General features: G+C 36.7%; 1 protein-coding gene across 9 annotated transcripts in view; it reads right to left on the reverse strand.

Moving 5' to 3' along the window:
• Window positions 1-25,372, reverse strand: part of SLC4A10 (solute carrier family 4 member 10) — a 148,762-nt gene that overhangs the window by 85,271 nt on the left and 38,119 nt on the right. For 7 of the 9 annotated variants that reach the window (XR_002865979.2, XM_086898586.1, XM_086898589.1 and 4 more), the window contains exon 2: window positions 5,809-5,890. Coding sequence is in view for 8 of the 9 variants with exons in the window: in XM_086898586.1 (XP_086754712.1) it covers window positions 5,809-5,890 (82 nt within the window). In the remaining variant the exon portion in view is untranslated. Of the gene's footprint in view, window positions 1-5,808; window positions 5,891-8,627; window positions 8,818-25,372 lie in introns of all 9 variants that reach the window. The other 2 variants (XM_086898587.1, XM_023931115.2) reach the window with 1 other exon arrangement.

The following is a 25,372-nucleotide window of genomic DNA, read 5'->3' on the forward strand; positions in this document are numbered from 1 at the left end:
AGATAACATTAAGGACACATTGAATATGGAGGATAAGAGCATCTCACTGAAATCATTAAAGTTGACCTTTTAAAGAGCCTCAGTCATTCACTGCCCTCACAAAAATATCTTGCATTTTAACAAAAGATTTTTCCAGACTGTAGGTGGGCTAAAAAGTATTTTTTCACCAGTGCTTATATTTCAAATTTCCCACATTACTCCAGAGGAGTCCAGAAGTACTGTATGTACGGTTCTATCACACGATCAGGACCTTGCCAGACAAAAGGAAAAAAGCCAGCAGACACAGCATATTAAAGGACCTGCTCTGATATACCACTTTTTCACTGATGGAGAGTGAAGCTGTGGTTATTGGAGAGAAGAATTTGACCTATATTTCTAAATTAGCAACAAGCTAAAAAAAATTTAAAAAAATAAAAAATCAAGCTCGGTACCAGTACAACTGTGTGTTAAAAAAGGAATGTTTCTGTCTTCTGATGCTGCAGTTTATCAGCTTTCACCAATAATGGCAAATTGGTTTATGTTAATTTCATCTGGGATTTCACAAAGTGAAGTATTTGAAATTATTAGTCCCTACAAATCCTGAAAAGTTTCCTGTCTGTGAAGCTCAGAGCAAATTCAAACCAAATTCACAACCAAAACATCAGCTAAAGATTGCAGCGTCCAACCAACACTGCGGCACTTTCCATTATTTCATTATTCATCATTTCAAAGAGATTCTGTGAACATATCCTTCTGAGTTACTCATGAACCTTCAAGGTGAACCACCTCCTCACTAACACAGAAACTGCTGAGGAGGGACAACAGGAGCAAAGGGATCAAACCAGGTGATTGCCAAGACAAAAGGAGAAAAGTGAGATCTCAAGGAATATTGAATTACATGGGAAAAAGAAAACAAAACTAGATGAGAGTAACTACGGAAACATGTGCCTTAGGAATCACTAATGGAATAAGCTTCAGTGTGTGATACCTGGTAGACAACAAAATGAAAGAGCAACCTTTCAGGTACAGACTAAGCCAAATCATTCTCTGACTCTGCTGCCACAGCTTTTATTGTTCCCATCTAAGTGCAGCAAACATTGCTGCAAGGAGCACGAGTGAGGTCAGAGCGAATGTCAGGATGAGCAGGGCACCCAAGGGAAGCCCAGGCCAGGAAGCTTGGAGCAGGGGATCTGTACTGACATGGTAACAAATTATTTGAAGTAGGCTGGAGCATCCTGGGAGCCAAAAGGAAGGGAAATCTTGCTTGATGCTCCTGTCTGACCAAGCAGAGCCAGTGTCTGACTTGCTTCTGCATTGAGGCGCAGGTGAATCAAGGCCAGGTTATTAAAATTTATATTGTTTCAGTCCTATGACCTGCTAGGTCCTATTAATTTTCAGGTAAATAATGTCAGTGGCAGACAGGTGTGCTATGATGTTATTTCTGCTAAAAAGGTCCAGTCTCTGAGAATAAAAGGCTACTTAAAATACTTTAGCCACTCAAATTTCTACTAAGCAATAACATATGGAGGTTATCATTTAATCACAATGAGGTTTTTCATATATTAACCCCAACACTATATAATCAAAATTTAATTTAAAAAAAAAATTTAAATTATTGTCACAAGCTAGAACAAATCTAAAAAGAAAAAATATAACTAAAATAACTATTTTTAAAAGAGAATAATTAAATACTCTGGAATGTCACCTTTTTTGTTCAGCATCTACTATCAAAATTATCCTTCATGCACATTGTTAATTGCAAAATACCTCTACAAAATTTAAAATTAAATTTTGGTTTATTAAGTTAAAAGCCTCAGCTTCTGCATCAATCTGTGTTGTACTAGTGATATTTTTATTCTAATTAAACTTGAAGGGTTTTTGTGATTTTTGGTAAGCAATCCACATAATCTGAATTTTGTAAAAAGTGTCAGGAGACATATTCTGATGTACTGCGATGCATATACTGTACAGTGTCCTCAGAGATATGAAACATGGCAAACTTGATTTCCCCTGAGGCAAATTTCCCCACACCACTTAGGCAGATTAAATGAATGAAACATAAAAAGCTAAAGCAAAATCTTGACTCCTCTGAATCAAGGATCGTTTTGCAATTTTCTCCAACAGAGACAGAATTCATCCCTAATTCATTCTTGAACCTTCACCTAACAATCTGATCTCCATCCATCTCCATGTTGAAGCTGCTTCTCAAAGCAGTAACACCCCCAGTAGTTCTGAAACACTCTCAGAAAAATCCTGCAGCTGAGGATGGCCATGGAACGGTCACTTTCCCTCTCAGTAACACGGTGGGCATAAGGAAAATACCTTGGTCAGAGTGTATTTAATGTCAATCCCCTTGCATATCTACATAGTCCAAAAGTCTCAGCATGTGACCTGAGAAAATCTGAGATCTCCAGCACAGAGCAATCCAAGTATTTCTGACCTATGAGATAAACAGTAGGTGTATTCATCAGATCAGAAAGCTGCTCTTACTGACCGTGCATTGAAGCAATGGCAGAGAGCCAGAGCCAACTCCACGGAATAAGCTGAGAGCAACAGTGGATGTGCACATCTGTCCATGGAAACTTACCTAGCTGCCAGGCAGGTACATGTACAACATGTCCTTTTGCAATTAAATACTTGAGCACTCAGAATCAGTGCCAAATTCTCTTTTAGGAATTACACCACTGATAAAAATGAGAGCATATTTATTTCAGTAGGATTTTTGTCTGGACACACGTTGAAAGAAAACATGCAAAACAGGTGATTAAAGCCAGGGAATATAATATTTTTTGCTTTTATAAATGCCTTTCAGTCCTTCTATTAACAACAGTCAGACAAATGACCTATTCAATATTAGTGACTGATCCTGACTTTACAACTCACAAAAAAATTAATTACATGGAAAAATAATTCATGCTGAAAATCTGAATGCCAAAGCTCTGCAGACAATTCACCTCTGAAGCACTACCAAACTTAAGTAAAAAGATACAGTTTGAAGTACTTACTGCAAGTACTGGCACTAAGATCAGTGCCACATCTCTTCTGTTCCCTCTGCAGTTCCTGTCATATGTTCCCAAACTTTTACTATACTGCTCAGGGAAAGAAAATACTGATCTAGAGAGACTGAGGCAAAAATCTATTCTCGTGTCTCTTCTTCGAGGCAGGATTAATCATCATATCTTCATGCTTTCAACAAGAAATGTACTTGCAGTATAGTTGCACAACGACTGCCTAAAATATGCAAGTCCAAATATTTGCTTTGAAATTTTAAATGGAAATTTTAGTACACATTTAAATCAGTATTTCTGAAATTCAAAAGTTGAGAATATAAAATTTAAGAAAAAAAGAAGACAAAATACTTATAATGACAAGATTTAATACGAAGTTGAATACTGTTCAGATGTTCAGATTTAAACCTGAAGTTCTTCATATGAATTGCAGTTTTTGAAATGGTGCTGACATGGTGCCATTGAAACTTACGCCCTGGCAAATCTAGTCTTCCCTAGAATATTCAGTAACTAGCTATTTACATTTTTAAAACATAAACCCAATTAAATGCCTGTCAAAAAGCTAATTACATAATACATACTAATAGTCTGATAATATTATTTTTCTAAGGTATGCAATTAGCACCTGATTATTTAATTTCATATTTCATAGCTGTTATGTCATTAGAAAAAATTCACATTTTTCAGCAGAACCCAACACAATGTACAGTGAGTAAGACAGACATTTGTGAGTCACATTCACTGTTTCCAGGGGGAGAAATGCCTACATGTACTGCAAAATAAATGGACATGCTATTAACAGCAACTGGATATTAAAATCTGCTATCTCTTCAAAACTTATTATGTCACTTAGTATTTTTGAAGGTAGTGATTATGTATTTAAAGACAACCTGATCTGAACTTAGAGTGAGCATGAAATTTTTCTGAGAAAGCTAACTGCATTATGAAGGATTGATTCTACACTGAAAAATTGTTTTCTTAGAACATCATGAAACAATAAGACTTTATTTTTAATAAAAGCAGATTTATTTTCTAACTGCAGAATTTTTCAGTATTTGAAATTTAATTCAATTTAAATTGATGGAATGATTGTGGGAGCATCACTGCCATGTTCCAATTTCCATTGATAACATCCTAAGAGCAGATCTTTGAAATAATATTTTCACTGATATTTCACAGGAGGAACTCTACGTACATAGGATGGTAGGGAAAAAAATAATGAAAAACAGTTCTTAAATTATGTTCCATGTAGTCACATGTGGAACATCACAGTAACTCTGGCAACCTTAATGCTTCAGTCTATTCATGTGACTGAGCTTAGAGATGTCATTGCCCAGAAAGCTGTCCATTTTCAAAATGCCACCTTACCATCATATACAATATGACTCAGCAAAAGGATATTTTTGTGGGTAGACTCACCCCACAAAAGCTCTTTGAGCCAGTACCATTGAGAAAGGGAGACAGGGAGCTCCCACTCCTTTATTGGGTGTTTCTCTAAGGACACCAGATACAATGGTTTCTCTTTGATCAAGGATGCAACCAAGGGACTGATGACCACAGATTTGATGTGAGATTCAAAATACGGGGTTTTGTGCCTAAGCCCAAAACCATCATTGCCAGCCTGCCCCAGTGGTACTCTTACCCCTGGAGACACCACAACTCTAAATGCCACCCTGAAACATCCTACCTGAGATCTATCTGTCCTGGGTGAGACACACCCAGACTTCCCCTAGACTGAGTAGAGAGCTACCTACCTCATACATGCCCCACTGCACAGCATCTAACATCCTTCTGTGAGAGACAACCTCACACAGACACTGCCAGGCCCCTCTCAGGTGCAGCTACCTCTGCTTTTTGAGGGAGGCATTGCTGAAGGAAGTAGTAACAGAGAGTTGCTGTGTACCATTGGTGTTTCAATGAAATCATCAGTATGGCCAACATATATCAGAGAACACAAAGTTCATACAGACAGCAAAAAAAAAGAAAAAAAAAATGATGAAGTAATCAAGGCATTTAGAAATCTCAAGTTCCTGCACAGTTGGAGCTACCTCACTTTAAACCTGAAGCAGGGAACTTTTCAGATGGAGCATGTTGATCTTAGTATTTCTTTTGGGCTAGTTCAAGTGGATCTGTGTGACAAAGACAGGAACCTCCATGTCCCCTCTACAAGAAGCTAACAAAATCAGCCAGCTCCAGTCTCAGGAAAGGGATATCATATGTGAAACAGAAACTCATTTTCATCATAACTATGACCTGGGGACTCATACAACTCAATACAAGAGTTTAAGTACTGTAGTAACCAAAGTTTTGGATACACTAAACAAACAGAAATGCAACTGACTCATTAGAGCAGTATCTAAACCATTCTCACAATTTCTCACTTTCTTCTACATGGACAAATTAGGTGGTTTCTGGAGTGAATATCAGCAAATATGTACCCAATCTCTGACACTCCAGAAATGCTTTTATTCAGCTGAAGATGTGGCTAGGAAACTACATGAGGATTGTAATGCAAATGTTGAAGCCTTTATGAGTACTAAATCAGCAGTCCTGCTTGCATTTGCATATTGGAAAGCTTGAAAGACTTATCTAAAGTCACACATGCATATTCACAGGACTTGACCATAGTAACTCCTTCCACCATCATCTGTTTCTGGACACCGCTGTGAGAAGAAAACAGTATTTCTTTTTAAAATAAGTGATGAGATTCTACTCTCTTGTCTCTTTGCATCCCTGCTCAAGTCAATAAGTTTACACATTAGAATTACATTTCAGTACTTTCAGAAGTGACAATATAAAGCACAGAAAAATCATCCCTCACCTTCTAGATCTTCCTTTTCAAAATGTGTCTTGAGAATGGAGCGAGTTCCACCTCTATCCACAACAGCCTCTTCATCATTTCTCTAAAAAACAGAAAAAAGGACAGACAAGCTACTTTTCATTTGGGAACTATTGGCAAGATTGTACAGTACTAGAAAACAAAGATATTTTTAGTATTTCATTATTAACTTTTCTGACTCAGGAACAAAAAGGGGTTTAAGAATTAAATTTTACTTGTTAAATCTATTTCTTATGCATCAGTTCTTAGTGAGGTATGATTACAGCTAACTTTGACATGTAAAACTTCCCCTGGTAAAATCTGCAAGATGATGAGTAAACACTGGTTACCGGAAACCAAGAAAAACACGAGCCAATAGGACAAAAGGAGATGAGAGAAGAAATGTCTGATCAAGGCAGCTTTATTCTCATGCACATTAAGAAAGGGGATGCACATTTAGTTTTGTCTTTAGACCAGGATCTTGAGCTACATGCAGAATTCCCTAATTATCAATTACTAATTACTAAGGCACCTTATACTTTGGCAAATCTGGACAATAATACTTAGTGACAATATCGTAAGAAATAAAACCAACACCATGAAAACAACTGGCTTTACTTACTGGTGAATTGCAAAGCCTTTGCTTTTCTTTACAAACACCAAGCTGAATTTAGTATAAAGGGAGGCAGCATACACTAATAGCAGAAAACAGAAAAGCTATTCTTCCTCAGGAATATGTACTTCATGTTTAATTTTACCCTGTAGTCACATATGCATTGTAACTGTGCTCTCTACTAAACTGTAAATGTAGTATGTGATCAATTAGTGCATTGTACTCAGGCTAGGTAAGTAATTTTAATTAATTAGTAATTTTGCAATTTCTGACATGAAGAAAAGAAAACCAACTCATTTCCTCGAACAGAAAAATCTTTTGGGAGTTCAGCAACAAGACACTAGACACTGTGCTAAAGTGAGTTCACTACAAGTTTGACATCACTTGTGAAAAAATCCAGCTGCTAAATAGAGTGTATATTGCATGAGCAGTTCCGTTAAATTATGAAAAATGATGAGTTATATAAGAGTATCAATTAATATATTTACTTGTCATTAGTAGAGGGGTTTTAGTAAGTGATATTAGAACTAGAACCACTTTCGGTATGGTAAACTGGTATCTTAATGCAAGTCTGAAGCAAGGGGTTTTAAATACCACTGTTACATGATAAATATACATCTACATGTAGAATGCAATGGAATATAATAAGAAATTAAAGTCTTTGAGCACCTCTCTCTTTAAAGATCAGATGCCTCAGGCTAAAGGATTCACTTATATAGCTGGATGTGGTGCATTCTGGATGTGAGTTTTTGTTTCAGGCTCCTTTCTTTTTTAAAAATAGCTGTCACGCTGTAGCTATCTTACATAGAAAAATCCTACAAATGTGTCAGCACCAAGCATCTGGGCTGTTAAAGAAAGAAAGACCAAGTGTTAAAATGTCTTTATTAGAGCTTTCCCACAGATAATAGCACATAACTAAAATATCATAATAAGAAATGGGCTTCTATTAAAACTGTTTTGTTTTTTAATAATTTAGAATTAGCTAATAACCCATTAAGATGTCCCAGAAAAGTAGAACTTTGCACAAACCATTTGATCATTTTACTAAAATGAATCAATTTTACAGCAGTTAGACTTAACAATGCCATGCCCTGGGTAAGTGATTAGGCAGGATGTCAAAGGCCAAATATTAGAGCCATATCATAAATAATGCTATTCTAGAATAAGACATTCACATTAGAAACAAAGCAATGTTAGGGAAAATTTACAGTGGGGAAAATACTAAATTGCTGGACAGTTTAAAGCCTTTACAGATTATCTAAGTAAATTAAATACAAATTAATTCATTAATATTTATCAAAATATGCTCATACACTTTGACTTCTCCTTTCCCATGTGTTCAATTTTCAGCTTCTGGCAGTATTTTACTTCTCTGCCTCCTCTTCCTGTAATGTCACAGCAAGTCTCAGCCTTGCCTCATTCTCAGAAGTGGGTTTATTCCATTAATATTGCAGGGAAAAACAGCTTAATTGGGAGTACTGTGTTGTTAGCAATTCACTTGTCAAACTCTGAGCAAAGTCCAATTAAACAGGCCTCGCACTGAACGTGCTGACTTCCCAGGGAGCAGCATGAAAGCCACCTCGCATTTACCCCTACAAGAGCTATACTGCATTTACTCTAGAAGTCATCTCTGTGATTCCTGTATTGCCCCCTTGGAGGAGGGGAGAGGTGAAACAAAGGTTCATTTGTAGTTTAGTGCTTAAACTCATTGGGCGGTGAGGACTATTGCAATGCAAGTAAAAAGAGATCCCATTCCACTTTCCCCTGGATGAATAGAGACTGAAAACCTAATTTCAATTAGTAATGCTCTGCTTTTTATTACAATTTGAGGAAAACTATGAACTTATTATTTTTAATTGCTGCAATAAATGAGAGTTTGAAACTGAAAGTACAGGCAAGACTAACCATTATACAGTCATGGAAGACAGAATTCACGCCAACCAAACTCCACAATAACATCCTAAAAGCCATGAAACCACTGCCGTTCGGCCCATCAGGTTTCAGCAGTTTCAGAATAAGGCATGAAAATTAAATGCTCTTCCTTGCCATGCCACATTTATGTCAGAATTCTACCACTTCTTCCTTTTACCCATTTGAAGATGATGAAAGTACAAAAGTTTACACAGGGCACAAATCTGTAAGGACTGGAGTAGTGAAACCATACAGACATACTGCAGCAGTCTGCAAACAAATGTGTGGACACACTGACCATGTGCAAGTCCTTGGAACTGTCCATTATTGCAATGAGTTGCTTGCTGAGTCCAGTGAACACTGTGGTCTACTGCTTAAAGCATGGAAGAGGGATCCAGGAAGTCCCCGAGCGCTAATCCTGGATCTGCTACTGACTTGCTGTGTGGCCTTGGAAAAGTCACTTAATCTCTGTGCCTCAGCTTCCCCATCTGTAAAATAGGGATAATAATACTTACTCTACCTTCCTCACTGGGCTGCTCTCTGCAAAACTGAATCTTCACAGCATTTCAGAGCTGAAAGGCACTACAGAAGTGCCAAGCCAATCCATTTAAGAAATTTTACCAGTGTGAATAGATAATGACAGGAAATAAGAAACTGATAAAAAAATATTAAGGCATAAACTTTCCTTTTTTTTTTTTTACATCAAACCAATGTATATTAATAACTTGTAATAATTTTACATTGCACAACTTCGACAAAGATACATAAGAATAAATGTACTGCAGGTTTTCCTGACAGCCTAATTTAAGAGCAATGCTGGAGAAGCCAGTGGAATTATATTTCAATGAAGCTATAATCAGAAAGCAATAAACTTGTCATAAACAATCTAACATTTCACTCTCCATTTCATAATATTTGTTAATATCTTATGGGTTTACATAGTCATCACTCAATAGTTGATCTAAAATTTATTTCCCTACAGTAATAAAATTCCAGCAAACACACAGTAGAAGAAATAATGTGTCTGAGAAAAAATTGCAAGAAAAAGCCAAAGCTCTTTACATGGAAATCACAAGCTCCTTAGAGACTAGAGCCCAGCAATTCTTCTCAGTCCATGATTTTTTTCATCTCTTACATTTTCCAAATGAATGTTGGGATGACCTTCACCATGCAGTAGCTGCAGCTGCAGGTATTTCACAGAAAAAAATCTATTTAATGAAAGTCTAATAAATACAGTTGTTACTCTATTTGTCTCTTCATACTACAAGTTCAAACACAGTGGCAAGTACAGAAAGTCAAACAGTAGAGTCATCTTCTGCATGCTTTACATTGCAACCACATTGCACTGAAAATATGTATTTGAAGTTGACCAAATAAAAGGAAACAAACCTTCAAAGACATTACTTTTTGGTAAGTTGTCACAGAGGAAGGTCACCATGAGTCCTGGAGTATAGATTTTCAACCCTTAGGTAAACAACCTGCTTATCAGAGTACAAAGTGAGACTACAATTGTTGCCAGGAATTTTAAGTGTATTGGTTAGAAGGAATAAAAAGGCCTTAAATTAGAAACCAAAACCAAATGCCTTAAGTGGTCTTTCTACCTATATATTGATCAAGCGCACCACCCGGGATATTTCAATAAATGTCAGAATATTCAACTACAAAAATGACCTCCTGGAAAGCCTCCCAAAGTGCCCCTCTTTAGCTATGACACAGCCCTAACTACAATGTGTAACAGGTTGTAAAGAGGCTGATCCTTAGCCTGCCTCCTCCCAGAACTGCGGACTGCCCTTCCACATTTCAGAACAACTTAACTGATGAAAAAATACACTTTTAGAAAAACTGAGAAGCATCATTTTATGACAGATGTTTATGTGTCTTTTCAGTTACAGCTCTTACAAACTGTCTATCCTTTCATCACATTGTAGATGACTGGGTGAAAAGAAAAAGAAAATTTACTTTCAAAGGTGGATCCCTACAAAGGCACATAAACCTCTTTAAATATGTATGTGCTAATGTAGAAACATACTCTTGTAGAACTTCAGTACATTTCTAGATGATGGAATTAGGACATATTCTGCATCTTCTGGATGACAACAAGGTAGACTGAAGTCCAGGTGACAATATTTGAAGATATCTGTACAGGTATTATGTACAGGTATGTATTTACTACAAGAGGAAAATCAATAGATTCTCTTAAAAGACACTGTTGCATACATCATAAAAACTACTTGGACACTGGGCATACATTTACTAAATATCATCTGTGTTGATCACTACAGTAAATGAAATATTAGTATAACAATAAATATACATTAGGAAACAGGAAAATAGGACAATAGGGACGTATTAAATACTTGCAAAGCATATGTCTCACTGTCTTCCCCTTTGCAGGTTCATTGATCCATTAATATGAATATCTGAACCTAATATATTTTGAGTAGATGAGTCAAAATGGATAACACAGAATTTTTTTATTTTACACAGAAAACTACAATTCATTTTTTTTATCCTTCTTTTTATCTAATTTTCTTCATACCTGGCTACTTTTATTTTCTGTCCTGATATTCGTTCAGCGTTTTCAATAAACTGGATGATTGTTTCCCTCTGAAATACAATGCAAAAACCAGCTACAAAGAGTATTAATATTCCACTTTTTTTTTTCACAGTTTTTAAGCCTCTCAGTCAAATCCTCTCCATTTTTAATTACATTCTTTTAATTTTAATTACATACTCACAGCATAAATCATATCAACATAACCATAAAGAGTATTTTTTTCAGCATCTTTCTGTAAAATATATAACAGAGCAGAAGCCATTTTGATTTTTCACACACTACAAATTATGCATATGACACACCTGCTGACTCATAAGGAAAATAATCATGGTATTAATTGCTTCTCCATATAAGCCACTTATTCATGATTAGACAACCTACATAATTCTGAAATGCCATCTGGAACTCAGGAACACCTGTCAGCATAAAACATGAAATACTGCCTTCCCAAAAAGAATTGAAAGCTGTAATGTTGTGCTGGTTTTGGCTGGGGTAGAGTTAACTTTCTGAGCAGTGGCTGGTAGGGGGCTGTGTTTGGGTTTGTGCTGAACACAGGGTTGATAATACAGAGATGTTTTGTTATTGCTGAGCGGGGCTTGCACCGAGCCAAGGCCCTTTCTGCTCCTTGTACGGCCACACTGGAGAGGGGCTGGGGGTGCCTGGGAGACACAGCTGGGACAGGTGACCCCAGCTGAGCAAAGGGACATTCCAGAGCACATGGCATCATGCTCAGTGTATAAAGAGAGGAAAGAAGGAGGAAAGGGGGCAGACATCTGGAGTGCCAGCGTTTGTATTCCTGTCACCGTGACCTGCAATGGGGCCCTGCTCTCCTGGAGATAGCTGAACACCTGCCTGCCCACAGGGAGCGGGGAATGAATTCCTTGTTTTCTTTTGCTTGTGTGGGAGACTCTTGCTTTCCCTATTAAACTGCCTGTATCTCAATCCATGTGTTCTCTCACTTTTACCCTCCTGGTTTTCTCCCCCATCTCACTGGTGTGGGAGTGAGCAAGCAGCTGCATGAGGCTTGGCTGCTGGCTGGGGTTACACCATGACAAACATATAATTTTTTTCACTTATTTTATATCACCAATAATTACATATGCTTAAATGATGGAACGCTAACATGTTCATTTTGGTTTATAGATGCTATCATATCGTTAGCAGTATAAAACATGTGTGTTTACCTTTCCAATGGCCTGTAATGAAATACTAAACATTTTTGCAGACACTACACGCATGATTACCTTCTCAGTTCCAACACTACTCTTTTGAGTTGTATTCATTTTATAGATCCATTGCACTGTAATTGTATTTTTAAAGTCATTTTGGTTGAGTTCAGCTTAACATTTCATAAAGATGGCATTACTAAAGATATGGAACACTAAATTATTTGAACTCAAGAGCTACTAAGTGCATATTGGAAATATTTTGCAAAGACAATTAACCTAAATGGCTAAAATGCTGCTATATGTAGATACCTGCCTCCCTGTAAAATCACTGCTGACAGCCATGTTCAGTCTTGTCCTTTAAACTGTCCTTGAGCAGACAGGCTCACACAAAACTGATTTAATGCACAATGTGTATGCCTACAATTATTTTCTCTTTCTGAAGACAAGCACACAGCATTTAAAAAAAATGAACCTTTTTAATATTATCATCTTTAATTGCTTATAATACATATAACCATATTTAGCAATCTTCTTAGATGGAAAGCACAGTGAGTTTTATCTTTCGGATGAAATATAATTGCTTTTCCATTCCACTAGCTACATTATATCATCCTTTTCCCCTCTATCTACCTATCAAAGGAGACCCATCAAAACACATTTAAAATGCAATAAGGTCTGTTCTGTAAGGTCTGAAGGATCATTTTTTTAAGCATCCCCTTAATGGCACTGCTTTTATGGCAGCTTTCTGGAGTAATCACTGCTGGTTAACATAAAGCATGGCTTTCCTTTTGGTCAGCTCTGCTCCACATATTTCAGGCTATGCAACAAAGTAAAAAGCAATTAGTTTTCATCCCAGATTTGCATCTTCCCCAGGGCTGCATGTCATATGCATAAAAGCATCCTTCTCTGTCTTTTTTTCCTCTTTTCTATTTTTATAGCAAAAGCCAAGATAATGTTTAGCATGACTCAATAATGAAATTTCATGTTCTGCAATGCTGCTAAAAATTGCACTAATCAGCACTGGCTTCACAGAACTGATTTGCTTTTTGCCTGAGACTGAGCACATATTTAATGTTATAATGCAATTTCTGTAACATACAAACACAGAGAATCATTTCAGACATTAAGCACAAAGTATTGTTATAAATAAAACAAAACACAAGCAAAAAAAACCAGTTTTACACAGATCTAAATCTCAGTAGTACTTATAATTCCTGTTTATCTGCATTGAAGCATCCTGTGCCTGTTATATATCATTATGCATAATACAGCAGCTATAAACTGATGCATAAATGAATGCTCACAAAAATATTTCCTTCATATTTGATACGGAATCTTCTTTCTTAGAAAAGCCATTTTAGGTAGAAACAATACATTCCTTCCATTTGCAAGGCAAACATGACACACACTTTATCTATTATCCATACAACTATCCAACTGAAGACAACATTTCTATTTGAAAAGATTAAACAAAAAATCAAGGCAAAATAGTAGCTTAACTTGTTGCAATGGCCAGGTGCCCACTTTGTCTCTCTAACAGGGCAGGGGTGGGGGGGATGGGGACAACTGCAATAGAACATGGACCAAAAAGCTTTCCCTCTTACAATGCTTGATAAATCCCTTAGAGCACTGGATATAATAATCAAATAATGAACTGTTAAATTCCTTCTGGATTCTGGTACCTGTTTTAAAGCACCTACAATTAATTGCAGCTGAGCTTATATTTTGTATGTCTTGGAGTAAAATTATCAGGACTGCCTAAGTGATGCAAACACCTTAAAAGAACTTGAACAAGGCACTTAGGTTATTGTGTTTCTTTGAATATTTTCAGTCATGTTCAGAGTCTCAAAACTTCTGCCTTTCCTTCTATCCTATCACTTCTGCCAGATTTGCAACCTAATCTTTATTCAATTTCTAGTTCCAGCCAGATGTCTGAATAAATAAGACAGTGCTCCTTGGTGCTATGTAGATGTAGAAGTAGGGTAATAACTGTATGATTTGAGATTTTATTCCTTTTACTTCATATTTTTTTACTACACTGTGAAATACTTAGAAGTTCTAGAGGGCAGAATAGCATAGATGGTTATTTTCTCCTCTGTGGTTATTATTTCAATGCCTTATGTCATTCTAGTGCAGTTCCATTAGCTGAAATCCCCTTTTCTCACTTCATAGCAATGGCTATGTCAGCTACTACAGAGAAGTCTAACAGAAAGAAGATGGATGTGAATCCTTTATCCAAAGCCCAAATGAGATTTAATTTTAGCTTGTCTGGCCTCTCTCTTGTCCCAGTGCCAAGTGAGGACAGATCCAGGATAACAGCCCTGTTTAGGTGCAGTTAGAAGCTGAACATGCAGACTTAAGCCCACTATGCAATAAGATTTTAGCTGCTGGGCAGCAAAAGGAAAAAAAGTATGTAATTGCTAGATTCTTAATCAGCAATAAGATGTATTTGATTTTATGTTGGATACACGTCCCATCTTAGAGGGTCTCCTTTCAGCCTCAGAAATTATGACATGTTTTCAGATTTCTTTACCTCAAAATAGGGTCAGGGAGAGGAATCATAGAAGACAGTCTTCTTGAAGCAGCCACTCATGTGGAAATAGCAAGTGCAAAGAAGAAAAAGGGTCATGACCAACTTATCAGATCCCATTTTGACAACAACTACAACATAGGAGAGAGTTTTTCTTTTCCTTTGCAGCTAGCCACAAAAATTATATTGTTTGGCAACTGCATCTTTTAGATGCAAATATATGCCAACCACATTTCAAAACCACCTTTTCTTGACACCATAAGCCAGCAAGATCAATAATAAACTAAATCACTATTTCTGAAACACCAATATAATGTCCTGTATTTCTTCTGCTTCTCAAACCACTTTCAATCATATTTGACAAACACTTTCTTCAAACACAATACAAGGATTATGAAGGCAGCAGGAAGGTTTCTCATGCTGACCAAACACAGAAGTTTTTCAACACTAGTGATAACTGTTTCCCATCTCGCAGTGGAGGTAGCCCAGCAGAACCAAATCTAACTGAAGTGTTAAAAAAATAGTATAGCCATTTTGCCATTCATTTTCAGGAAAAAATTAACATCCAATACCATAGAATTTTCTATTACGAGCCCAAAGATTAAAACTGATTCCTTGTGATCCTTCAGAGTTGACTTCTATATGATGTATTGTCCTCCAAAAGAGAAAAGAAGATTGTGTTTGGTTTGTTTGGCCTTTTTTAAACTGAAACTGGTAAACAGCTTCCTTGAAAAAAAACTAACAGGTCTCCCTGATCAAATCCTGTAAATTCAAATGTGGGGTTTAGTCTAAAGAGTACCCAAATAATCTATATTTTCAGGGAGTAAATTCAGCAGAAAATCTAGAACTGATGACCCAGTATTTCTGCTCTCCAAAGATTTAGGTTGATCTTTTTTATTCTGTTGTCATGAGTTTTTTATCAAGGCAACTGTAATTTATGTGGCTGAAAAACACAGATTTGTATCACCGAGAAATGTTCTTCTGCATGAAAATGAACAGCTGCCAGCATGGAAATGAAGAGACTTTTTGCACTGTCTATACAGTCAGAGCATAAGAAAGGAGAAACTTTTCATCTCATAGTTAGACAATGATACTCTGATTATCTTTTCTCTCCCTCTTCATCTGTCTCAGATCATCAGTAAGCCATGGTGACCAGGAAAGGTAATGCTAGAGAAAAGAGTTAAGAACCCCCCTGTTCACAAGAAGACAAAAAAATAATAATTAAATCCTCCAAGCCACTTACATTACTAACAGCTTCTGAACGCTCAGGTGGTCTAGTTAATTCACACAGGCATTAAGAAAAGCAGGAAACAGTACAGGAGCAGTGAGGACAGGGAAGGAAAAGGCAGAAAATATATAGGTGAGACAATGACATTGGTAATGTATTCTGAGAAATAACAGGACAAACAAACAGATTTCAAATGCCAAGTCACTTGTCTGTCATTTCTGCCCAGGCAATGAAACACCACACTGTAAGGAAAATTTTCATATTGAAGACTCATTCAAAATATATTGGAAAAATGATCATGACAGCAGATTAGATAAGGAGGGATTTGTATAGCTAACAACTTTAGACAGCACAAGATATATTCTCAGGAATTTGAAATGTACTGCTAAAGAATCAAAGGTAAATATGAATTAAACAGTAGCTCAACTGGTCTTCCTACTTCTCAGGGAAATAAGAATTAAATTTGTACGTATTGCTCATCTGTTGTAATCTGGAAGCTTTAAAATTATCACTTCCATGTGATGAACAACATCTGGTTGTCCTAGGTTAAGCAAGACACTTGAAAATCAGAACAAGCTAAAAGTTAAAAACAATTGATATGACTTTAATAGTGTAATTCATATTGAAATTACAGAATGTAACTTCTGGAAAGCAAAAGGGACAAGTATTAGTACAGAGTAGAAAGTAGGTATGAGCATGGCATTACATTTTTCATCAGTGCTTCTACATGAAAATGTTTTATTTTTAGAAAAGACTGCTATTATTTTCATTGTCAATTTTCTCAAAATGCCACTAAATTGACAGACCCCTATGCAAATGTAGAGAACATCAAGGAAGGACACAACAATGTCCATCAGACAGAGCTTTGAAGGGTATCTAAATGAGCCCAGTGGTCAGTACTTTAGGAAAAAAGCAGAAAGTACTAGATACCAAGTTTTACTGGCACATCACAGGTAATGAAATTTTTGAGTTACATACCATTACTTCTATTTTGCTGTACTGCTCTAGAGTGAAAAGAGTTACAAGAATGATGACAAAAAATAATATCCAACAGATGCCCTTCATACCCTTCCTTGTCAAGATAACACCATCTCTTTTTATTAAAGAGCGGATTCTTTTGTGGTGAATACAAAAAGAAAATTCTTATAATTTAAACATGCCACAAGCTCTGTGGATCAATCTTTGATTTATTACAAGTTGTACCAGGCTTGTAGTATAATCATTAAGGATGTAAAATACCTCCAAGATCATCAAGTCCAACTTTGACCTAATACCACCCAATAGCCACTTAACTATACACTAATTTTTTCAACACTCATTTTTTGAACGCTTCCAAGAACAGTGATTCCCTGTGGAGTCTGTTTCAGTGTTAAACACTCATTCAGACTTAGTGCAACAGACTCTTCCTCTTCAAGCGCAATCACACAATCTTAATGTAGGTATTAAAAAATAATAATAATCTGCTGATCTGTATTTACTCATACAAGCATTCTTCCTCAGACCTGCAAGTTCTGCCTACTTTTTCTTTGACTAGCATTGTTATATGTATGTGTATACACATGTGGAGAAAGAATACTGAAGTCTATGGGCTCCACTGACATACATCCTGCAAATATATGAATGATGTTCTTGTCGAAAAATTAATTTATAATTATTTCAATAATCGCATCACTTAAAGGGGGTGTAACAGCTTACAGGAATACAAACAATACATAGTCATGGGTTAAGGGTACTTAGGACCTAATTGCAGTAAGATGAACACAACTAGCACATCTGCCAAGTCATTAACAGGTCATAATTCACTTTAAAGATTACAGAGTTTTGATGAGGATCTTCAAAGACTGGGTGCTGTAAAAGAAAGTTCACTAATGACTGTAAGATGAACAGCAATTGGGAAATCAAAACTGATACTATACTGTCAGTGGAGCAAACACAAGATTCAACCTTGTGGTAAAATCTCTGTCTTGGAAGGGAAAGGACAAGGCAAGGTGCAAAGCTGTTAAAAGAAAGACAAGAAGTTTGTATTTGAGAAGATGAGTAAATAGACCTTAAATAGCAAGTGATGTAGGCAGAGTGATAAGCAAAGATGATATTAACACCAGTAATCAGGTGAAGGGAAGATGTAAGTATTAAAGTCAGCCAGCCAGATGAGATCGTAACAGTCACAGTGCTGAGGTGAGCTAGACCTCGATCTGATTCATGGATATATGACCAAACAGGAACTGTCAGCTCTCAGAGCCACATAGAGCAAAAAGAGCACATCAGGAAAGAAAAGGAAAGAAAACTCAAGAATTATTTCTGACATGATTACATTCAGGTGACCACTGAAGACCAAACAAATCTTCTGAGTTAAGCAGGGTTTAACTGGACTGGGGGAAAGCCACTAAAAAATAAAGCAGTAGTGCATTCATAAAGGTCAGGCTCATGGCTAAATTATCTGAAGTAAGGTGTGGAGGATGCAAAGCTGAGAATGGATTCCTGAGAGATCTAAACACACACCTACATACAGAAAGAGAAGGGGGAGAGGAAGACCCACCCAATAAAAAACTGAGTCTGTAAAGAGAAACAATCAACAAGGACAAAATGACAAATGTCTAAGAACAACAAAATTTAGTGAAGACTATAACATAGCATCACAGAGAGATGACAGATGGAGTGGAGGAGAATAAAGGATTAGACTGGAATTCCTCCAGGAAGAAGTCAAATGGAACATTAGTGACATAAATTTCAGTGCAAAAGACAGAAACCAGAAGTGAGCAGTTCTAGAAAGGCATTAGAAGACAAGTTAAGACAAGTGTACAAAGCATACGAATGGGGGGAGTGGGGAGTGGGAGAAGATGAAGAACGTCAAGGGTTAGGACGTTAATCTGGTGAATAGAAACTTCTGAAGTAGAGGTTTGGCTTGTTCTGAGCTATTTTTTTAATATGAAGAGACTCAGACATATTTCTTGTGTAAGGGAAGAAATTAAAGGAGAGAACAAAAATTTAAAAAAAAAAGGTCAGAATGTGGATAGGAACAGGAAAAAGTTAACTGAAACAGGTTCAAAGACTACAAAGAAAAAAACTTAAAAGTCTGTTTCAGTAAACAAAAAGGAATCTTGAATTTTGACCTTTATTTGTTAGTTTTAAGAAATTCACATGGAGAGATGGGGTAGTAGATAAACTGAATGGAGGGCTGTATGACTAATAAAAAATACAGAACAGGCAAAACTGCAAGCAAAAATATTCATAACAGATGACAGAAATCCCAGAGATTAAGAAATACAGAAAGTCAGCAGAATCAAAAGATTTTCACCAGAGATAGTCAGCAGTATCTCCAAGGCATTGCAGATGGCATTAGGAACTGAGAAAATGGATACTGGGAGTCAGCCAGGACCATGAATGTCAGAAAGGTTTGGAACTGTGTGAGAAGAACAAAAAATAATGCCTAAAGGGAACTGATAAGCTGATAGAAGAAACTAAAGAGTAAAGGAAATCAAGATCATCAAGATCCAGAAAACAGAAGTTTTACAAAGTCACATTCCAAGAGAGAGACAATAAAAATCTTTTAAAAGTTCCCAATAGTTACCACAGTAAAGGAACTTGGATAACACAGTGCAGAGAGAAGACCAACTCAAGCGTGTAGATGATTTGGCACATGGTATATAGTTCAAATGAGAAACAGCACCAGGGCAGCTACAGAGTTGGATGGCTATCCATATGGAGACTGAAGGGTGAGAAATTATGAATGGAAGAAAGTCACAAGTCAAAGTCAGACAGAGATGGGAATGGGTATAGTTGTATGTATCCACACCATAAAAACATTAGAAAGACAGGCAGAGGCAATTCTATTGCTAAATAAATAGTAAATAGGAGCAGGAAGATCTCAGAACAGCACAGAAGTATCTAATTCTTTGACCCAAATTCAGAGTAAATAATGTTTTAGGTAACAGTCTCCACCGAAAGGAGCAGAGAAGATGCAGGGTTAATAAACAAAGGAAAATATCTCTGTGGGCTGGAGGGAACAGCAGGAGGTAGAAATACAACATCTAGATTCTTTGAGATCAGTAACATTCGAGAAACATCAAGAAAATCAAAAGACCAAATAACAGAGAAGACAAAGAGTTTTGCACTCGAAGAAAAAAAGGGAATTTCACAAGCTGAACAAGAGGCAGGTGTAATCTAAGGGAAGAAGGAAAGGACATTAAACCAAAGTGTAATCCAGACATAGGTTGATATAAGAACATGAAAAGCATCAGAAAACAGAGAGATAAATTTGCACCAATAAAGTAATCAAAAACCACAAAAGAAAGAAACAGCACCATACTAATTGTTGTTCTTTCATAAATCCTGAAACTTCTGTTATCTGAAGCTGTTACGCATATACTCTCTGACATACATTATTTGTTTTAACAAACAACATGGTGATTTCTAATGCTGGTTGATAAGGATGATTTGCTCTGACATAGTTATACTAGGAAAGATTTAATCCCCTGAAGCTTATACTGCATGCCAAGTCCATATAAGCGGTATTGGTCAAAGCATTTTATACTTGTATGCTCTGTAACAACACTAAAAGTTCATGCCAAGGTACACCAATTAATCTTTTGTAATGTGGAACTGGACTTACCTGAGTCCTATTCTCACAGGAATTTTAATCACATTTATGGATCATTTGCCAGAAATGCATAGTGATTCCTTAATTCTTCTCAAGACATAGTACACAAGGGAGTAAATAACGTCACTGTTTCTTACGTATTCTTGGACGTACAGATGCCTGGACTCTTGCTGAGGAATGTTAAAGATCTTTTTAAGGAGCTTGTTTTGTTATTTTAAGCTTGTTTGTTCTTTTCAAGCCAAACACCACAGCTCATATTTGTGATATGTAACTACCAATGATTATGTTCAAGTACACTTCTGAAGGCAAAGGACTGTAAACAGAATAAGGCCAGCTAATGTATTTTAAACCATACATATCCCAAAAAGTTGCACAGGGCTTTTGGCCCCCAAATACAGGTACAATCATATCTGCTATATGGGGACCACAGATTTCAATACATTACATAGGAGTTGATTCATTTAAAAATGAAAAAAATAAATGAAAAAGAAGGGGAAAAGAAAATAAGTTAATTGAAAACCACTCCTTTGCTGTGACTGATATGCTATTATAGTCACAAATATGTACACTTGAAAAACAAAGAGGCACCAACGCTCAGAAATGGAAATGTGGAATCATTTTATTTTCTTTGGAACATTAATGCTCTAAGATTATTTCATCTGCTGATACAAATATGGCAGAATAGAAAATTCTAGGAAGTAGGTTGCAACCCGTCAGGATTACAAATACAAGTGGTAGAATTCTCAGTAGATGGAAACATAACACACAAAGACATTACTCTTCAAAAGGTGTATGAAATCCTACATTAACTTGCACAACTCCTGTGCAGTAAATGGGAGCTAGATGAGATTCCAGATTAAAATTATCTTTAAATATAGCATTGCCATGGACTGTAGCAGAACACTTTAAACAGTGTATATCACAAGAGCTTTCCTCTGCTTAGAAACAGAATGAGCATATTTTAAACTGGCACAGTGCAGAGAAAAATTCAGTGAGAGACGAGAAGCAACAACAGGAACTCAGAAGAACAGAACTGGAATCTCCCTTGAATCTTTGTCTATCCTTCAAACAAAGAAGACACAAAGCTTTTATAAGACCACTAAAGACTGAAACGGCTTCTCCCTGTACATTCTACATTTAAACTGAAGAATTTTTTTGTAGAGGAAAAAAAGAAGAGAACCAAAAAAAGCCAATGTCCCCACTCATCCCTTTAGCAGTGGATTTGACTTGCACAGGGCACCCTGGAAGCCCAATCATCCAAACTCACAAGCACTGGAGCAGCAAGTTTAGCTTACCATCACCCTGTGTATGTCCATTTACTATTTATCTGCTAAAAAGAGTATTGTGGGGAGAGGAGATGAAGTAGAAACTACTAATTAATTGCTAAGTAATAAATAAGAAATATCTCCTTTTCAACAGCAAAGGATCAAGTCAATAAATCTTGAGCATAGTTCCATTAATAGATACTACTATGATTTCCCTGAAGATTTTATTCATGGTTATTCTGTTTCTTGTTCATTTTCCATCATGTTGAATCACAAAAGTAATGTTAATGGCAAATTATGGCAAAATATTAGCAAAGATGTGATGGTGTTTTTAATCTGTCAATGACAAGAACTGAAATTCCGTGTAATATTGTTACCTTGTATTTGATGTGTCTTGTTTTAAACACTTTCTGTATGTTCCTCCTTGCTCAGTTTTCTTCTTACTCTAATGCTGATTTACATTTCTAGCCAGCCTAGAAGCAGTATCAAATTTGCATATCCATCCAACAGAATGTATTTTAGTCGACAAAAGGCTGCTTATAATGCCAAATTCTACAGGTGAAGCACTGTATATGGTGTGTAACATTCTTATTGAAATCTCCCTTCATACCTTTGAACTGGAAACCTGCTGTTTTCTGAGAAGTGTGGTGGCGTTCCTCTGTGGTCTGCTGTATCAGTGTGCGTGCCTGTCCCAAATGGCAGACTACAAACCAAGAGAGGAAGATATTTGGTGATGAACATGCTGGGGAGGCAGGAACATCCATTATGGGAACAGCGTCAGCTCTAAGGCTTAACCAATTTACTTTACAGGATCCCTGCTGCCCAGCTCTATAGAAGAAGCTGACAAAAGTGTCCAAAGCAAAAGAGCCTCAATCTTGTTTGCTATGACTTGAATGAACAGAGTAAGATATTCTTCAGTTCTCCCAGAAGAGAAAGGTGCCATTCTTTACATTCCTACATTAAATTAGAGAACTACAGGTGTGCACAGTGTAGCCAAGCAAAGACAGGAAAATTAAATGGAAATTAAACTAGAAATTGATAATGACACTTCTCTGAACATGAAAGGAGCCCATGAGGGAAATAAAATCTAAGCAATTACCAGCAAAATTTGTTTATAGCTGATGATACAGACATTACTTAAAACATATATTTAATTCTTGTCTCTGCAATTGCAAATGATACTAAAAAGGAAACAATTTAACAGTTCTTATCTGTTGAAGGAGGCAAGAAAAGGACTCAGAGCATGTCTCACTTCTGTGCTGAGCTTTCTGTTGCTGTAGATGTTCAGGACACAAGGCAGTGCTAGTAACTACTTTTGACAGCACAAATTACATCTTTCACTGACATCCACGGCAAATATGCATGTTTGCATTAGAAGTTATATGGCTGAGAAATTTCAGCACATCTGCACCCTACAAACTAGAAAATCACTGAGGAAAGAGGAGGAGGGGAGCAGAAGGCAGACTGGGCAATAACAAAATCCAGTGAGTCACTGTGAGACATTCACTAAGCAGCAATGAGAAATTCACTCATGACTACGTGCAGAAGGACTGGTGACAGAACACTGAGATCCAGCAGAGGATCCGGTCTGCCAAAGGCAACAAGGCAATCAAGTTCCCAGAGAAAGAGGTCCTCAGCTCCTTCTGGAAGACAAGAACACCAACACAGCTTTCCATGCCTGTATGTTTCACATTTCATGTGCCAGGTAAACTTCACTTGCAGTATCCAGCCACTGCCATTAAATCCTGTGCCCAGGTAATCTAAGATGTCATGTTTTTGTCTTATATTAGCACAACTAACTACATTAATTGATATTCTAAAGATAAGATCAAGCCAGTTATCAGACACTGAGCTTCATCCTTAGTAGTACTCACAGAGCTAGGCCTACACTTGTCATGTAGAATCTAAGCACCCAACAATAGTCTTCAGCAGCACGTAAAACACAATAAAAAATCACTGCATTACTATCACTGTTATGAAATTATAATTTTGTATTTTTCGTATGTGTTAGATTTTTCTATTGATCATTCAGTGAACTCCATTACAAATGTTACATGGCAGACAACACTGAGGTAACACCAAGCAATCTTAATTTTCTTATATACTGAAAGTTGTCTGACCCTAAATTACAACTTCTGATATGCACAATCACTGCTTAAGACACACATACTTGTATGGAGTCAAAAATTCTTTATTTACCAAAATGGACAAGAAAAGTTAGAAAACAGTGGGAAGGAAAAAAGGGAAAGAGAAGGATTGTTATTTTTCGAGTATAAAGTATTTTAGATAACCTTAGAAGGAAAAAAGAATATAAACACTTAAATACCCTCTAAAAATTAACTAAAATGTGACATCAGCTGGTATAACTGACCTGCATGTTTACCTCTCAGACAGGAATTCACCCAAAGCATAGTTCATCCCCTCACATCATAAACTTGCTATCAGGTCTCCACCACACCAACACCACTGTTTCTGTCTCCAAAACTGAACTGCACACCTGAATGGTCTCGCATAACTGGAGCTCCCCTAATCAATATAAGGACAAGGTATTTCTCTCCTTTTCCATCTGTAGGATTCAGATATAAACATGACACTGCCTTTCCCAGAAAGTTCTAATCACAGGATTGGGACATAAAGCTGAAATTGCTTTGGCTAGAATACTTTCAATTGCATTAAATGTGGATACAAACCATATGGGTATGATTCCTCGCATGTATTTTAATGACTCTGCTTGCCTGCATAAAATCTTTAATAAAGAGAATTTAAGCAAGTGAACTCATTATGCTAGCGGGAAAGATATGGATGGATCTTAAATCACTGAAGGCTCCTATATACATTTTTGTTTCATTTAAGCAGCCTGGGGGAACACAGGGAAGCTATTGTAAAATGAGAAAAATTTTACTATACCTCGACACTCCCTAATGTCACTTAATTCCTGTTTTACATCATTCAATATACCAAGCTGAATATTTTTTATCAGTTGATGGTTGCTGCAACACTTGAGACCATTTGAGAACTCTGAGTTCACTCTGAATTTCAAGCAAAACTAGAAATTAACAAATTATTTTTTGTCAAGTTGACTGAAAACACAACTCTTGAATCCGTCTAGGTCATGTTCCATTTAGTTTACCTTTTTGGGTTTACATACTAGATAATATCCTTTTACTCAGTTACTTTGAAGTTTGCTTAGCTCAAAACATTAGTCTAGCCTTTCCCTTTAGGATTTATTCTCTGCTTATATCAATTAGTATTGGGGGATGTAGATTCCATATACGACATTTCAAAACAACAGGAGGTTTAATCACTAAAATGACTACTATGAATTAAGCAAAGACATTTTCAAAGCTTTCCTTCTCCACAAGAATACCAATTATAATTTTCTGCACATTCAGTCCTCATTTTTCAAGGGTCTCTGTGCAAATTTTTCTGTAATTAATTGACTAGAAACTTGACAATCCAAGTTTCCTCACCAGATAATGTGATTCTGCCCCTCTACTGAGCCCTGTTGAGACATAACTAGAGAGCTCTGAGCAGGTCTGGATTCCCTTCTTACATGAGTGAAATGGACATAAGGAAGTAAGCCCAGTAAAGGAACAAAAAGGTCATCAAAGGAGAGGCTGAGAGTGCTGGGACTGTTCCAGCCTGAAAAAAGAAAGCTCAGAGGTGTCTTACCAGAACATACAGCTCCCTCACTGGT

The sequence above is a fragment of the Cyanistes caeruleus genome, chromosome 7 (genome assembly GCF_971803275.1).
Source record: "Cyanistes caeruleus chromosome 7, bCyaCae1.hap1.1, whole genome shotgun sequence".
Lineage (NCBI taxonomy): Eukaryota > Metazoa > Chordata > Aves > Passeriformes > Paridae > Cyanistes > Cyanistes caeruleus.